General features: G+C 38.7%; 1 protein-coding gene across 1 annotated transcript; it reads left to right on the forward strand.

Moving 5' to 3' along the window:
- The first annotated feature begins 1,669 nt into the window (after nucleotides 1-1,669).
- IZUMO3 (IZUMO family member 3) lies at nucleotides 1,670-17,564 on the forward strand. The gene is made up of 6 exons (XM_082401706.1): nucleotides 1,670-12,129; nucleotides 12,267-12,341; nucleotides 12,490-12,579; nucleotides 13,267-13,347; nucleotides 13,772-13,862; nucleotides 14,181-17,564. The coding sequence occupies exons 1-6, from the start codon at nucleotides 11,898-11,900 to the stop codon at nucleotides 14,314-14,316; spliced, it is 705 nt and encodes a 234-aa protein (XP_082257832.1). The 5' UTR covers nucleotides 1,670-11,897; the 3' UTR covers nucleotides 14,317-17,564.
- Nucleotides 17,565-18,792: the final 1,228 nt, after the last annotated feature.

Here is an 18,792-nt window from a genome sequence, read left to right on the forward strand (position 1 = left end):
GAGGGTGTATTTAAGCAGAAAATATTTACTTAGCATATTAGAAAAAATTAAGAGGAAACTCAATCATTTCAAGACAAGATAACAAATAAAACTCTGCAAATAGAGAAAGGTCCAAATGTAATTTTTATATTAATGAAAGGGAGTTTAATGCAAAGGAATCAACAATAAGATTAATTGTTAAAGGGTAGTAACCACATAGGCAAATTCAACTAAGAGTTTCCCCCTTGACTCTATACTTTGAAGAGAAATCTGTTTCTACAAGGACCAGAATTAGAACTAGGTGCAATGCCATATGTTAGGCCACAATGCCTCAGCCACTAAGAGTCAGTTTTTCAGAAATACGATAATTCATTACGCACAGGAGTAGGGGACTTTAAAAAAAAAATTGGCTAATAAAGGGTAAGAGAGAGTTTAGTGACTAAAAGAATATAAATAGAGAATCATTCAAATGGGGTTAAGAATGTAAGCTCTAGGGGCAGGGTCAAGAAGGCAGAATAGAAATGCCCTGAGCTCACCTCCTCTCATGAGCACACCAAAATCACAACTATTTTCAGAACAACCATCAACGAAAAAGTCTGAAACCTAATAGAAAAGATCTTATACAACTAAAGACATAAAGAAGGAACCACACGAGATGGGTAGGAGGGGCAGACTCACAATATAATCAAGTCCCATACTCCCGGATGGGTGACTCACAAACTAAAGAATAATTATATTGTAGAGGTTCTCCCACAGGAGTGAGAGTTCTGAGCCCCATGTCCCATTCCCCAGCCCAGGGGTCCTACACTGGGAAGACAAGCCTCCAAAGCACTTGGCTTCGAAGGCCAGTGGGAGTTTATTTTAGGAGTTCCAAAGGACTGGGGGAAATAAAGACTTCACTCTTAAAGGGAGCACACAAAGTCTCTCACACCCTCCAGGACCCAGGACAAAAGCAGTAATTTGATAGGAGCCTGGTCCAGACCTGCCTGCTGGTCTTGGAGAGTCTCCCAGAGAGGTGGGGGGCAGCTATAGCTTATCCTGGAGACATAGACACTGGTGGCAGCCATTCATGGGAGATTCTTCTACAGCATGGACACTGATGCAGGCAGGTGCCACTGTGGAATTCTCCCTCTAGCTCTTTAGCACCAAGACCTGGCCCTACCCAACAGCCTGTAGGAACCAGTGGCAGTAGGCCTCAGGCCAAGCAATTACCTAAACAGGGACAGAGCCCCAACCATCACCAGTCAGGCCACCTAAAAACTTCCTGAGCCCAGAGCCACCTCTAGACATGCCTCTAGACACAGTCCTGCTCACCACAGGACAGGACCTGGCTCCACACACCAGCAGACAGGCACTGGTCCTATCCTCCAGGAAGCCTCCTCTAGCCTCTGGAGCAGATTCACCCACCAGGGGTCAGACACCAGATCCACAAAAACTAAGATACCCCAGCCTGCAGAACCAGCCAGCCCACAGCAGGTCAGACCCTGCCCTGGGATGAACTGGGACCAAGCACGGCCAACTAGCAGGCCAACACAAGCTTTGGGACACCCAGGACCCTGTACCCAACTGCATCAGGAAATGCCCCCTCCACACTAGCGATCATCTGACACCAGCTTTGGGATTCCTGGGCCTGGCAGCCAGACTGCAGGACCCAGCTCTGCCTGCCAGTAGTCTGGCATTAATCCCAAGACCTGGCTTCATCCACTAGTGAGTAGGCAACAGCTCCAGAGTCTTCTGGACCCCAACTCTGCCCACCAGTGAGCCAGCACTAGCCCCAAGGCTCCATGCGGTTCTGCTGCAGCTGCCTCATAACCAGGCCCTACCAAACAGCAGCCAACAGCCTCCACACGTGGCAGGGTCTGGCAACCAACCAGACTAGGAGCCAATCAAGCCTACCAGGCTGTCCACATAGCCAATTCACTACAACGGAAGGACCCATACATCCCTTATTAGTAGAACCCCTAGAGCATACAGCTCTGGTGACCAGAGGGGAGTCCACTTCAGGGATGCATAGGATGACTCCTAGAGAAAACCATCTTTCCAAGGTTGGGAAATGCAACTAACCTACCAGATACAGAAAAATACAAAACAACTTGGACAAAATGAGGCCGCAGAGAAACATGTTCCAGATGAAGGAACAAGATAAAACCCCAAAGAACAACTAAGTGAAGTGTAGATAGACAATCTATCTGAGAAAAAGTTCAGGGTAATGATTGTTAAGATAATCAAAGAACTTGGGAGAAGAATATATGCACAGAGCAAGAAGTTAGAAGTTTTTAATAAAGAATCAGAAAATATAAAGAACAACCAAGCAGAGATGAAGAATACACTAAATGAAAGGAAAAATACACTATAAGGAATAAAGAGCAGGGTAAATAATATGGACAAATGATAAATGAGGTAAAAGGCAGAGAGTAGTGGAAATCACTGAAGCTGAACAGAGTAAAAAAAACAATGAAAAGAAATGAAGACAGTTTAAGAGACCTCTGGGACAACATGAAGCACACTAATACTCATTTTATATGGGTCCCAGAAGCCTGAAGAGAGAGAGAGAAAGGGCCTGAGAACATATTTGAAGACATAAAAGCTAAAAACATTCCTAGCCTGGGAGACGAAACAGTCACCCCAAGTCCAGGAAGCACACAGTCCCATAAAGGACTAACCCAAAGAGGAACACACCAAGACACATTGTAATTAAAATGGAAAATTAAAGATAAACTATTCAAAGCAGCAATGGTAAAGCAACAAATACAAGGGAACTCCCATAAGGCTATCAGCTGATTTTTCAGCAGAAATCCTGCAGGCCAGAAGGGACTGGCACTATGTATTTAAAATGATGAAAGGGAAAAACCTACAACCAAGAATACCCTACTCAGCAAGGTTCTCATTCATTCTGATGGACAGATGAAAAGCTTTACAGAAAAGCAAAAGCTAAAACAGTTCATCACTACCAAACCAGCTTTACAACAAATGTTAAAGGAACTTCTCGAGATGAAAAAGAAAAGGTCACAACAAGAAACAAGAAAATTATGAAATGAATACGCTCATAGGTAAAGGCAAACATACAGTTAAGGTAGGAAATCATCTACACACAAAACTAACAAAGTTTAAAGACAAAAGTAGTAAAATCATCTATATCCACAATAAGCAGTTAAGGGATACACAAAACAATTAGGCATAAAATATGATAGAAAAAACAGCAATCATGAGAGGAGGATAGTACAAATGGAGGGTTTTTAAAATGCATTTGAAATTAAAAGATCAGCAACTTAAAACAATCACATATATAGCGAGATTGCTATATAAAAACCTCATGGTAACCACAAACCAAAATCTATAATAGATATACTCACAAAAAAGAAAAACATAACACTAAGGATAGTCATCAAATCACAAGGGAAGAGAACAAGAGAAGAGAGGGGAAAGAGTGGCTAAATGGATACAAGAACAAGACCCATATATACACTGCCTACAAGAGACTCACTTCAGATCTAAAGACATAAACAGACTGAAAGTGAGGGGATGGAAAAACGTATTCCATGCAAATGGAAGTCAAAAGAAAGTTGGAGTAGCAATACTTACATCAAATAAAATAAATATTAAAATAAAGACTTAAAAGAGTCAAAGAAGGACAATACATAATGATCAAGGGATCAATCCAAGAAGAAGATATAACAATTGTTAATATATATGCACCCAACACAAGAGCAACTAAATGCAGTAAGTCCCTACATACGAATGAGTTCCATTCCAAGAGCGTGTTCATAAGTCCAATTTGTTCATAAGTCCAACAAAGTTAGCCTAGGTACCCAACTAAGACAATTGGCTATATAGCACTGTACTGTAATAGGTTTATAATACTCTTCACACAAATAATACATTAAAAAAACACACACAAGAAGAAAACAATTTTTAATCTTACAGTACAGTACCTTGAAAAGTAGAGTAGTACAGTAGTACAGCAAAACAGCTGGCATACGAGGGCTGTCATCAAGTGAACAGGCAAGAAGGGTTACTGACTGGAGGAGAGAGAGGAGGTGGGAGATGGTAGAGCTGAAGGATCTTCAGCACTAGGAGATGAAGGGCAAGCTGCAGTTTCACTTACTCCTGACGTTGATGGAACGCACGTTCACATCTTTGAAAGTTCACAACTTGAAGGTTCATATGTAGGGGACTTACTGTATATAATGTAAATATTGACAGACATAAAAGGAGAAATTGGCAGCAACACAATAATACTGGGGGACTTTAACACCCCACTTACATCAATGGACAGATCATCCAGACAGAAAATCAATATGGAAACACTGGCCTTAAATGACACATTAGACCAGAGGGACTTAATTCATATATAGAGAGCATTCTGCCTGAAAGCCGCAGAATACACAATATTTTCAAGTGTACATGGAACAATGCACACACTTATCTTCAATTAATCTACAATAATGGAGGCAAGACTATACAATGGAGAAAAGATAGTCCCTTCAATAAGTGGTACTGAGAAAATTGGACAGCTGCATGTCAAAGAATAAAATTAGAACATTTTCTCACACCATACACAAAAATAAACTCAAAATGGATTAAAGACCTAAATGTAAGACCACAAACCATAAAATTCCTAGAAGAAAACATAGGCAGAACTTTTTGACATAAATCGTAGCAATATTTTTTTGTATCTGTCTCCTCAAGCAAAGGAAATAAAAGCAAAAATAAACAAATAGGACCTAATTAAACTTAAAAGCTTTTTGCACAGCAATGGAAACTATTGACAAAATGAAAAAACCTATTGAATGGGAGAAAATATTTGCAAGTGATATGATCTATAATGGGTTAATATCCAATATATTTATAAACAGGTCATACAACTCAACATCAAAGAAACAAACAACCTGATTGAAATATAGGCAGAAGACCTGAAAGGACATTTTCCTAAAGAGGACATGCAGATGGCCAACAGGCATATGAAAAGATGCTCAACACTGCTAATCAACAGGGAAATGAAAATCAAAACCACAATGAGATATCACCTCACACCTGTCAGAATGGCTATCATCAAAAAGACCACAAATAACAAATATTGGAGAGGATGTGTAGGAAAGGGAACCCTTGTACTCTGTTGGTGGGAATGTAAATTGGTGAAGCCACTGTGAAAAACAGTATGGAGGTTTCTCAATAAAACTAAAAATAGAACTACCATATGACCCTGCAATTCTACTCCTGGGTATATATCTGAAAAAATCAAAAACACTAATTCGAAAAGATACACGCACACCAATGTTCATAGTAGCATTATTTACAATAGCCAAGATATGGAAGCAACCTAAATGCCCATCAACAGATGAATGGATAAAGAAGATGTGGTACATATATATACAGTGGAATACTACTGAGCCATAAAAAATGAAATTTTGCCATTCGTGACAACACGGACTTCGAGGATGTTATGCTAAGTGAAATAATTTAGACAAAGACAAATACTGTATGATATCACTTACACGTGGAATCTAAAAGACACAACAAACTACTGAATAACACAAAAAAGAAGCAAACCCATAGATATAGAGAATAAACTGGTCATTACCAGTGGGGAGAGGGAATGGGGGAGGGGCAATATAGGGGTAGGGGATTAAGAGGTACAAACTATTTTGTATAAAATGAGCTACAAGGATATAATATACAACACAGGGTGTATAGACAATATTTTATAATAACGATAAATGGAGTATAACCTTTCAAAATTATGAATCACTATATTGCAGACCTATAATTTATATAATATTGTACATCAACTATACTTCAAAAAAGAAAACAGCAGAATTGGAATGAGGGAAGGCAGAGCTATTTGTAGAAAGGGTAGTCAGAGAGGATGTTCTGAGGAGGTGACACTTAGCTGGAATCTAAAGGATGAGCAGAAGCCAGCCATGGAGATGTGAGATAACAGAGCTCCAGGCTCATGGAATAGCGAGTGCTCAGCCGTGAGAGGAGGCCAGCCTGGAGCCTAAGAGGTGTGAGGGAGAGTGGCCCAAGATGGACACAGTAATCTGGATGTGTGCCACATCATATCATAGAAGGCCTTTCAGGCCAGCTTGTTTATTCTCAGTGCAGTAGAAAGTTACAGAAACAGAAGATGGGAATGACCTGATTTACATTTTTATAAGCCCACTCTGGTTGCTGTGGGAAGAATGGACATGTGGGGCAAGAAGTGAGACTGGGAGGCCATTTAGGAGAGGATATTGTAATACTCTCCAGGTAAGAGGCGATAGTGGTTTGCACTGTGGTGGTGGAATCTGAGAAGGAAAGAAGTGGACAATTTCAGACTATAGTTTGGAAACAGAACCAAGAAGAATATGAACTACTGTATATCCTTAGCCTAAAGAATCAGGACCTTAGGTATAAATGGCTTTCTATGTAACTGTTCTTTTGTAGAAAGGAAAAGTGGTTCTTTACTGTCACACATGCAATAATAGGTGAATAAACTTAAGTGAAACAGATAAAAGAAAAGAATGCAAGCTATACCACCTCAGAGCTCTGTGCTCTGGTACAAAGTACTTTACTCCCTCTCAGTTCTCCCATCTCTAAGTGGGGCTGATAGTACTAATCTCTTAGCATGAGGATTTTATACAATCATGCGTGTAAAGAATATACACTATTTGACACAGATCATGTGTTCAACGATGTTACTTCTTGTTATTGGATATTGTGTTCTTATAGCTGTTTGTATTATTGTATTTTAATTTCATTTGAAGGGAGAAAAGGAGTAGTACTACATTTGCCTAGTATTTACTTAAGGTAAACTAGATTAAAACCTATGCCTTTTATATACAATATTAAAGAAAATTGAGTACTGCAATTGGCAAGCAGACAAGCTACAGTTGAACATAAATATTCTTCATATTCTCTATACAAGTAATTTAAAAGGAAGAAAAAGAATTGGATGTGAGACGAAATATTAAAAGATGGTTGGAATTATAGACTCCATTTATTGTTTAAAATGAGAAATAATAATTTTTCTTTTCTCACAAAAATAATTTCCTGAGGGTCTCTCTTCTTGCTAATTAGAGACGGTGATGATTTTTGCCTTGAATTAACTCTGTTCAAGGGACATTTTGGTATTTTGGAAACACATGGACTTTGAAGGCAGACAAATGTTTGTTACAACCCCCAATTTTTCCCTTACTAGGTGTGTGACCTTCAACACTCCCCTTAGCGTCTCTGAACATCAGGCTTATATTTTATGTAAAGGAAAGAGTAATGCACACTTGTGTTGAGTACTAAATACTGTGGTGTTTATGTTGCAAGCTCACCCATTTATTTACACTACTCTCCGATATACAAAGGATACATAGCCTCTTCATAGTCTATAGTTGGTCTGAACTTTCTCTGGAAACCTTACTTCTTACCTCACTGGGGAGGGGAAAAAAAAGAAATATTAGAACAATATGATAAATTTGATCCCACCCCAAAATTTGAACATTTTCTTAAGGTAACTAAATTTCCTTTGGAGGAATCATTTTTTCATATTTCCCCCTTTCCCTGCTTCTATGTAAAACGGGACCTAAGAATGGGGAGGTGGGGGTCCTATGTTAATTCATGAACCAGCCGCACGGTTGAAGGGGGCCCATGGGTGCATAGCACATTGAGGAAAGTTTTCCACTTATAACAGCACCTACCTAGGAGATATGAAACTGTTATATTTTCCACCCTAGCTAGCTCAACCTCCTGAAACTGATAACAAACCATGAACACTGAGCAACTCTGGGATGCTAGACCTCTCTTGGGCCTAATTAAAGTATCTTCCTAATCACTGAAAAATCAAGCTTGTTTTAACTAACTATGGACTCAATCCATCTTACCAAGTATGTTAAAATGAACTCTCTTTCTAGTATTTAAAACCCCTGCGTTTTCCTCCTCAGTGAACTCTGCAGTGAATTTCTTCACTGATGTGTGTTCCCTGGCATGACAGCATTTTTTTTTTTTTTTTAAACTTTGAGGATATCTGCTTCATTCTTTGACAATGTGTTGGTATCTTTAAGGTAAAGTTGGCACCACCCTACCTCTCACTATTCTTGCAGTGTTTGCTGAGAAACTCTGCAAGGGGAACACTTTGAATCTGTTCTCTCTTTCCTTGGGGTCTAGTGGCCTTTCCTAACAATTTGATCCCATCAAGGCCCTGGGGATTGCTGCAGACTCCTTTTCCTTTCTTGGCCTGGTGGTTTGCTATCCAGATCTCAGACAAAGGACCCTTTACCTAAAGCTTTAATGATACACACTGGCAAGTTCCCCAGTCAGATCCTGAGTTCACCTGCACATCCTTGCCTAGCAGCCAGTGGGAACATGTTCGTTTTTCCATGCCATGTGGGAACCGGCACTGTCTCAGGAGTGTCTTCTGTTAGCCAGTCCTACAGGCTTTTCCTTAGGTACTATTATCTGCGTGTGGGTAATGGTGTAGTTTTCAGAGCCGCTAAAGGATGCAAGGCAAAAGCTTCTCTCCCCTCATTATTTCCTTGAACCTAATATATCTTCCCTCCTGGGACCTGCCCAGAGAGAAGAGGTTGTGACACACATCTTCTGCTTCCTTTACTTCTCTCCCCCTCATTCTTCCCACAATCCCTACTGATGGGATCAACTTTCTTTTAGTTTGATTTCCTATCAGGTAGAGATTTCTTCGAAGTCTTCCAGGCTCAAACCTTACGACTTTTCCTAAAGGATGAGTAGAATATGGAGAGATTGGCTTAACGACAATGGAATGTAAATGAACAGGAATACAGAAAATATTGAAATTATTTTACATGTGAAATATCTGGCACAAAGTAATTATTTACATATTTAAACCTATGATTATAATACTGCCTAGAAAGATAATTTATAACATAGCCAAATATCAAATAATGGCTTCCTAGTCTCAGTTTACAATCAGGAAAGAAGTTAATATCACCGGACTGTAAGAAATATCCGTATCATTTGACAAACTTGTAGATAATCAAGTGACGTGATAAGAAAAGCAATGCAGCAGGGCTCAGCTGAGACAGATAACCCAGGAGAAAAGATGACGTAAGAAGCTTGAGGCACAGAGAGATTCATTATTTTTATTTTTTATATGGATCTGGGATCCACCATGGAACGTGGGCAAATTACTGTAAGAAGCTTCTTGCTCTTTATGAAACTTGTTCTTCAGATTTTAAACCTCAGTGCATTATATGACTTGTAACAAAGGCCAAGTGTTACAACACATCTGGTTCTAGCCCTTAAAAGAGGGACTCTCTAATTGATAGTGCTGTACGACAAAAAAAACAAAAAAAAATACACAACACTGCCCATGAACACCTTATCTCCGTAAGAACAACAAACAAGCAAATATATATTTGGTACAATATTACGAAAGCATGTGCTGTTACGTATCTTTTTTACTACTTGAGGCAAATACAGAGCTCAGGTAGCTATTCTACAGATTCACACTGACCATAAATCATATCCCCTTGATGCCGATCCAAACCAAACACTAGCATAATCATTCTAGGATTTGGGTGTTAGCCTTTTGCCTCCCTGACACAAGTACTATTATTTTAATTAGGTAATGTGATCATTATATTATTAATCAATTTCCAGACAGCTCTTCTTTTCCAAAGCTAAAATACTTTTCATATACAAAATCCAAAGAACTAGCCCATGTTAACTGTGGTTATTGTCTTACATGTTATATACACCATCATCAGTAATTTCAGGATGCTTCCCCTAAAGGCTCCTGAACATTACTGGGTCTCACTCATAACCATATACTCATTAATTGTTTCTAGTCTCCTGGACCCGGCCTCTCTATAAAAAATTCCTCCAGACTTAGTGCTGTTCTGTCTTCCCCAGACCTCTGTGTGTATCTCTTTCTTTACCTTAGCACACACTGTTGTTTTCTGTCTACTGTTTACTCCATGAAAATGATAGTTCCTCCACTGTTTCCCCTTTTATATGCACCTTTCAATTACAAGCTCTACCTGTCTGTTTAGGAAATGGTTTGTTATTTCCAGTCTTCCCAAGACTATACAAAAGTCAAATTATTTTTCTCTCATCCTAAAAATCTTGGATTGCAAATTAAGCTGGGAGGGTAAAGCAAGAACAAAAATGGTAGATGGGTCACTAGAAGGTCAAGAAAATGTGCCATGGAATGAGGTAAAATTATTCCGTAGTATGATAAAGTGCTCCCTTTAAGCTGTCTAATCCAAAAGGCACGTATTGTTAACTGGAAAATATCTCATCTATAACATGTGTTTTCTCTTGAAGAATAGTCTTTCCTCATACTTGGCCACCTGCCTGCCAAGTTTCTTAACCCTCTTAGTCTCCAACTTTGGTTTCCAGAGTTACTTTAATACCATTACCACACATACCTTCAGACCTCAGCCTGTGAAAATCCTTTGGGGGTCATCTAAAGATGAGATCATCTAGCCAAGGGAACATAAAATTAGAGTGGAGAAGTGCCAGTTCTGGAACATCAAAGGATTTGAATTATACTCTCTCCCCCCCACCATCTTCCAATTTATCAAATTCCAAGAGATTGTTTTCTGTTTTATCCCAGAAAATATTGAGAGGCAGTAGATAAAGTATATAGAGTTTGGAGTTAAACAGACATGAGTTTGAATCCAGATCCCTAACCACTGAATTATTTTAAGCCTCAGTTTCTTATCTATAAAACGGAAATAATCTCTCCAAGTATTGCTGTGCCATCCATGAGGACTTGGGACATTCCATCTACAGTGTTTTTAAGACAAAATCAGGCACATGGAAGGCATATAATTAGTGGTAGTTCTTTTAACTTCCCTCACAACCTTCTACTCCAGGACTCTCCCATACCTTATGTCTAAAATCTACCGCCAACATTTGAAGATCCCAGGGTTCCCTAGTTTCCAGGGGGTCACAGCCATACATGCAATATATTATAGAAGAGGTAACTAGTACTCTGGAAAGTCTGCAAAGCAGCCTTAATTTCTTCATATAACAAAGAAAATTCTTATTCAAAGAGACTTAAACTGAAGGAAAAACATGTTTATTTATCCACATTCCATGGAGGTGTCCTGAGAACACAGCCCATGATAACTGTAGTTATTTTCTTATATGTTACACAAAGTGTGTCATCAGCACTTTCAAGAGGTGCCTGTTAAAGGACCCTGAACATTACTGGAGTTTCACTCATCACTATGTATTCCTCAACTGTTGTTTCTAGTCTCCTGGCTCCAGATTCTCTAAAAGAAGAATGATATATAAAAAGGTTATAGAGCATAGCTGGAGAAATATTCCTACAAACAAAGGTAGCCTAAATTTCTGAGAAATTATCAATTGTATCAAAATCATTATTATCAATGATATCAATTATATACAGACACCCATTGCTAATTTTCAACAATACTGCTACCATCAGGGACTGGGACCCCAAGAAGCTCAATATTCCAAGTTTTTCTTACCTCTTCTATAAAAGCAGAGCTTGGGTTAAGCAATCTAAAGTCCTAAGAGATCTCTTCCAACATCCACTGCTATTGAGATACTACTTCAATGTTCAGCAGGAGTGTGGGAATTTACTAAGAACACAAGTAAGACAAAGAGTTGAAGACTTTTTCTGAGATTATCTCTGTGCACGGAACTCTGCTTGTGTGAGCACAAGACTTCTCTCTCTCTCTCTGTGTTCCACACTCAGAACTCAGGTATCTGCTCCCCAGCTGGCAGTTCCCTCTCTCTGGAATGAAGGACAAAAGTCAGAAAACTGAAGATCCTTAGAGAAATGAGATTGCCTAGAAGTGGGATGGAAACAGAGGGGAAGGTGGAGTCAGACTATCCAGGACAAGGCTCTCATTCCTGGAGTTTTGAAGGAAAGGGAACTTGGTGAACTAGTTGCCAGGACAACCTGGTCTTGAGGCAAGGGTGGTCGGGGCAAGGAAATGGGAGACCTGCGGCTGCTCCTGCTCCTGCCCCTGTCCCTGGCAGCCTTCCACGGGGTCAAAGGCTGTTTGGAATGTGACCCCAAATTCATCGAGGATATTAAGTCCTTGCTGGTAAAGCTGGTACCCTCAGAAGTCCCTGGCCGAACTCATCTGCTTGAACGGCAGATTAAGGAGATGATCCGTTTAAGCTTCAAGGTCTCCCACAGGGACAAGATGCTTCGGGTGTTGGGTGAGGGAAGCTCGAGTCCCTGAGAGTTTTGGGGGTTAAAGGGAGAAGGGAGGTAGGGAAGAGAGCACCTGGGCCCACGTAATTTCCTCCATAAATGTAATTATTCTCCCACATGTTCCTTTACCCCTCCTCTCTAGCTGTTCAAAAGGTTGTCAATTTGAGAACATGGCTGAAGAATGAACTTTATAAACTGAGCAATGAAACATGGAAAGGTGAGGTACTGTTTCAGTGTTAAGAGATTGTATTGCCCAAGCAAGTATGAGAAAAATTCACTGGGGAAAACAAGGCAAAACAATTAGGATTAAATTAGGAAGGGAAAGGCCACCCCTATTTTCTGATGTCCCTTCCACCCCTCTTTAGGTGTCCTTATCCTTCAAGTCAAGCTTCTCGATGTCCGCCAAAACCTGGAATCCAAACTGAAAGAACTATTAAAGAACTTCTCTGAAGTTGGTAATATAAGATGTCTATCTAACAACACTGAAATTATGTGAAAGGAATAGGAAATGAGGGGTGAGAGGAGGAATGTGATTTCACATTAGAATAATTTAGAGTGGGTGGAGGGGTGGCTGGAACTTAATGGGTAACCAAATAAAGATGACTTGGGTACACATATGGCAAACACTAAGTTGATTCTAAGCTCATTAGATCTTTCTGATTCTCTTTTAGCTTGTTCTGAAGATTGTGGTAAGTACAGTATATGTGATGCCTTGAGGTTTCAGCCATATCTTCCCATCTCCTGTGCTCTATATGACCCTATCTCTTCTACTTGTCACATTGAGAACGCAATTCCTAGAGCTATTGGCTACAAGGGGGAATGTCAACGATCACTGACAACAAAATCTAGTTTATAAAATCTCAGACACCCCAGAGATTTTAGAGGTGCTAAGAGGCCTATAGTATAGTTTATAACCCAAAGCACCAATATAAGCTGAGCCATCATTTTCCTACTTCTTCCCAGAGATCTGACTTAAAATATTTAGAGTTTTGACCCATCAATAAAATTGATTGCCAGGGGAAGAAGAAAGTCACAGCAATGTAACCAATGGAAATGCCTGAGATCTAATCCATACTTGGTGTCTGAGCTAAGGAAACTCCATGCCGTGGCCCCCTTCCAACTATCTTTCTTCTCTCTATCAGTCGTGACTGAAGGTCCTATCCTGGATTGTTGGACCTGTCTTCGCATCACCACTCGGTGCTTCAAAGGAGAATATTGTGCAGGTAACAAAGATTGCAGTGTGGCATTTTGAAAGGCCAGGGATCAAGGAGTTCTTCATTGATTTAATCCACAAATATTTGTTGATCACCTTCTCTGTAGGTCATGCTAATGCCACAAACAAGAGCTAAGATGCTGGACAAAATTTGTACCGGTATGAATTACCGGGCACCGGATAACTGAAGAGCTTAGAAATGAAAAAGCTGTACTAAAGGTGGAGAAATTAGGCTAGGGGCAGTAAGAGAAAAAGTTTTGTAGAGCTTAGGAGTCTAAGTAATTAATACAGATCAGAATAACCAGGGAACAGTGACGTAAGTGGTGAACAGGGCAATTTTTAAGGTTAAAAAGAGTCTTCTTATGGATAAAGTTCTCAAGTTACTAATTTCCTTCTCCAAAATTCACTTTCTTTTTTGCCCTTTCTTCTTTCAGAAGATGATCCAAAGAAGGCTGAGAATCAAGAGATTGCACTATTTCTGATATTATTAGCAGAAGGTGTAATACTGGGAGGTGCTTTGTTACTGTGAGTTTTCCTCCCTCCAAACAAACACTGGGTCAAGCATTTCTTTGGCAAAGATATTGCCCAATCTTCCCCTTCCTTCCAATGGAAATAAGGGGAAAGAAGTCATTTCAAAATCTGGGATCTCATACTAACAGGAATGAGACAGATAAAGTCTGATGGGACAAAAGTTGGAACATAGGAAATGGAGGAGGTACAATGAAGTATGAGAAAAACTTTCGTAGAGGAATTCAAAAAAGGAAGAAAAAACAATTGTTACAATTTTTTTAAGAGTTGGGCTACTAATACTGAAGTTGGGATTATCTTATTTCTCTACTCTAGATTCCATTTTTGCATCTCTCATCGGAGGAAAATGAAGGCAATACGAAGGTCATTAAAGAAATACTTGGAGAAGAAACTTGAAGAATTAATGGGGATAATGGATGAGAAGGAGAAAGATTTTGGAGGCGGAAAATAAATACAGAGACACAGCCAGAAGGTCTTTCATAATTCTCTTACGTGTTGACTCAGAGTAGAAAACCAGGAATTAAGCTCTTTTGCAGTCATAAAGTCAGAATATTCTAAAAGTGAACTTACAGTTTCTCTAGTAAAGACCCTTTCTGATAACCTGAGGCAATGGAAGCAAATGATTTACTGGAAGTTGTACAGAAAGTAATGCTGGTATGCTACAATGCACATAAAAGATGATACGCTGCATGATAGTAAAGAATGCATGGTTGTCTAAGATTCTACAGAAAACGTAATAAAGACTCAGCTTTATTTCTCGTCCTATCAGGCTAAGCATCCTATCAGTTTGGAAAAAAGTTTTAGTTTCATTTTTATTCAAGAAGTTTACTCTAAAATCATTCCATTGATTGGTCAACTTATTAAGAAATCAAACATATTTTTTCAGAAGTAGTTATCAATCAAATGACATTTTGAAGTGTACACTAAATACAATATTTCCACATCTTAATGTGTATAACTATTACCAACAAAATTTAAAGTATGGTTTTGGTTCTTCTGTTTAAAAAAAAGGCAAAGTAAGAGAAGTGGAATCAATTTCTTAATACTGTAGACTACATTTAGGATAATGATGAAATAGATGGAAAATTTATACTTGCAGAACAGAACACTATCTTTTTCCTAAACCTGTCTTTTTCTATGATGTAAATCAATGTTCAACTTATTATAAATAAAAATAAAGTTCCTTGTAATCACCCTAAAGAAAAGAATGCATGGTTGGTAACTCTCATTAATGTCTTTAATCAGGAAAACTTTTAAATTTCTAAGTTTGCTTTTATTTCCACCTTTCCATATTTATCTATGTTTCCATATTTATTAGGTTCAATGTGGAAAATTCTTTGGCAATACATAACATTTAATCTTCATCATGATATGACACACACATACACACACACACGCACACACACAAAGTCCAAAACATTAGTCCTGAGTTGAGATTTGTCCCAGTCATTTTTCCCTAAATCTATGGTCTATGACTGAATTAGATATTACTGTCTTAGTCTAGTTGTTCTTATTGAACACTTTTTAATGTGTATACTACCCTAATTAGTGCTTTACATCTACTAATTGAACTCTTGCAATAATCTTTTGAGTTAATATTGTTATTTACCTCCGTGTTATGGATGAGGAGACAGGAAAATATCTAACTCGAGGTCCCACAGCAACTAATCTAGGCTATGATAAACTCCCTTGATGGCTAACCTGTGCTTACTCACACCATCTGATTGGAACTCACAGCTATAGGCATGCAGTTATGAAAGATAGATTAACGGAAAGATAATAAGTGTGGGTTTATTGTCAACACCAACTTGATTACAGGCAGTGGTGGCAAAGCCTGGAATAAAACTGAGGCCTGGCTAACCCTGAAATACATGAACTTTCCACTCTATTTTGTGTCCTTTTATTCTGGAAGCTTATTTCAAAAGAAAAACACCACAGTTTAGCAGTAGAAGAATAGGTCCTGCTTCAGTGGTGGGTAGAAGTGTTTGCTAATCTTTCACCCACTGTAGATCTTTGAGTACTTGTTTGTTGTTGCTGCTATATTAATGAAATATTGAATGAATCAGAATATACTTGAGGAGGACCTGAACATTAATATCTCTCAGTTGCTAAATTTGAACTTCATGTTAAAAATAATCGTGTTGTTGGCACCCATCATTTCCCAATGATTTAAGGCTCACCTTACCAAAAAATTCTTGAGACATACTAACTTCTTTCATGGTCTTTATAAATTACTGTTTTTATACTGTCTTATTTTTCATTATAGATAATTATATAAACACGATAACATACTTGTTAGATTTTGTGTGTTTTTGTGTCTCTTTGTTTGCTTTAGTGCAGCCTTTTAAATTTCTTGTCATATTGGCTTATTGTCCCCTCCCCACTACTCTTGTATTTCATTCTCATCACTCTCTTCTAGAAAACCTAGGTTGACAAGGATATGTCTTTCATTATTTTATCCAAACCTAAATGGTTATAAATAAACAGATACACATACATACAAATACATTTACACATGTAATTTTTTGCTATTAAAAATTACGCACACTAATGCATGTTGATTTCACACTTAAATACTCTGTGGAAATTAAGCCAACTGGTATCAACACCTAGTCACTCTTTTTGGCGGTTGCACACAATAGCATCGTACCATAATTATTCTAACATTCCTCTATTTTGGGTATTCTCTTCATTAGGTTTTTTAGTCAGTATAAATAATGCTGCAATAAACATCTGTGCAATAAATATCTACTTATTGATTCTCCCATGTGTAAGAGATAATGTTCAGAACTGGAATATCTGAAGTGAAAATTATTATATGTGCTTCATCAGAGTCTGCCCACATACCCCATCCCAACTTACAGGATCCTATTCTTCCCTAATCAATGCCCTCACTTTAGCAATAGACACCTTACAAGGCTGGGATTCTACTTGAATTGTAATTCAGCCAATAGCAGGATAAGGTCCTGTGTTTTATTTTCAGCAATTTCAACTATAGGAGCTATAGGAGATAAGGCTCTTCCTCAGAGCACACCTAGGAGCTCATAGGTCACATATGTGGGGTTTGAGCTGAGAATTTGAATCCCAGAGCTCATCCTTTTAGCATTTTGTCCAGAAAAAGAGGAGCAACCAATCAACATCATCACATTACTTAGTTTTCGAAAAATGTTGGAAAGTATCATACAAAGAATCACCTAACTTGCTTCTCATAAGTCGTTGATTAGGAGTATCCAATGGAGATGTTTTATATAACTCTATAAACAGTTCATGCTGAGGACTGTCAGTGCTCTCTTTACTACTGGCAGTAAGTCATCAGCAACTTTAAATGTAATAGGACTAGAGAGCCAATTCAAAAAGCCCAAAACCAATTCTGAAAACTCATCCTTAAAACTATATTCCTCTAGAACTACTCTCAACTCCAAAATCTGTATTAGTCTGGGTTCTTCAGAGGAACAGAACTAATAAGATAGATATGTAAGAGGAGATTTATTACAGGAATTGGCTCACACTATTATGGAGACTGAAATATGCCATCATATGCAGCCTGCAAGTTGGAGAACCAGGAAAGCCAGTGATATAATTCACTTAAGAGTCTGAAGGCCTGAGAATCAGGGGGATCTACCTGGTATGAGTCCTAGAGTCACAGTCTGTTGACCATGAGAGAGAGAGAGAGAGAGAGAGAGAGAGAGAGAGAGAGAGAGAGAGGAGGAGAAAGACAGAGGGAGAGAATATGTGCTTTTCCTCCACCTTTTTGTTCTATCGGGGCCCTCAATGGATTGGATGATGCCCACGCACATTGGTGAGGGCAGATATTTTTTACTCAGTCTACTGATTCAAATGTTAATCTCTTCCAAAATTACCCTTACAGGGAAACCCAGAAACAATATTTTGCCAGCTCTCTGGGCTTCCCTTAGCTCAGTCAAGTTGAACACATAACAATAACAATCACAAAACATTACCTATCAAGTGTTGTGAAGAGTAGCTAATTATATGCATTTGAGACTATAATCTTCTATTCATCATATATCATAAAGATCAAAAAATATAATAATATTGAATAGGTCATTCTAAATAGCTAGGAAAAGAACAAAGTAAACTCAAAACATGTACAAAGAGGGAAAATTAGATTGTATCTTAATGAAATGTAAAGCAAAAAATAAAGAGATAACACCAGATGCTAATACAAGTCTTCATCCACAGAGAACAAAAATTTTTAAAGATACATTAAAAAGGTAGAAATAAAAGGATCAAAACTATAGATAGAATTTATTTTTATCTTAAGAGACTCTTTTAAACAACTATAACATTTAAAACTTGGATGAAAGGATATTTTTATTAGAAGTACAAATTACCAATACTGACACAGGAAGAAAAAATAACCCACGTTGCCAATGTTTTTTTTTTTTTTTTTTTTTTTTTTTTTAAATTTTATTTATTTATTTATTTATGGCTGTGTTGGGTCTTCGTTTCTGTGCGAGGGCTTTCTCTAGCTGTGGCGAGCAGGGGCCACTCTTCATCGCGGTGCGCGGGCCTCTCACTGTCGCGGCCTCTCCCGTTGCGGAGCACAGGCTCCAGACGCGCAGGCTCAGTAATTGTGGCTCACGGGCCTAGTCGCTCCGCGGCATGTGGGATCTTCCCAGACCAGGGCTCAAACCCGTGTCCCCTGCACTGGCAGGCAGACTCTCAACCACTGCGCCACCAGGGAAGCCCGCCAATGTTTTTAAAGAAATTTAAAAATGGTATGAGCACTACTGAAAACAAATGCCATGCTTAAGGAAAAACCTGAAATGAGACACAACATGCTGACTTTGATTTTTACCTGAATGGTGAAACTATGATTTCTTCCCACCTTAAGCGCATGGTGCTTGCTTGTTTCCTTCACTAAAGCAAGGAATACAGGAGAACAAGTGGTTTTGATGGAAAGAGC

This window comes from Balaenoptera borealis (genome assembly GCF_965194805.1).
Source record: "Balaenoptera borealis genome assembly, chromosome: 8".
In the NCBI taxonomy this organism is placed as follows: Eukaryota; Metazoa; Chordata; class Mammalia; order Artiodactyla; family Balaenopteridae; genus Balaenoptera; species Balaenoptera borealis.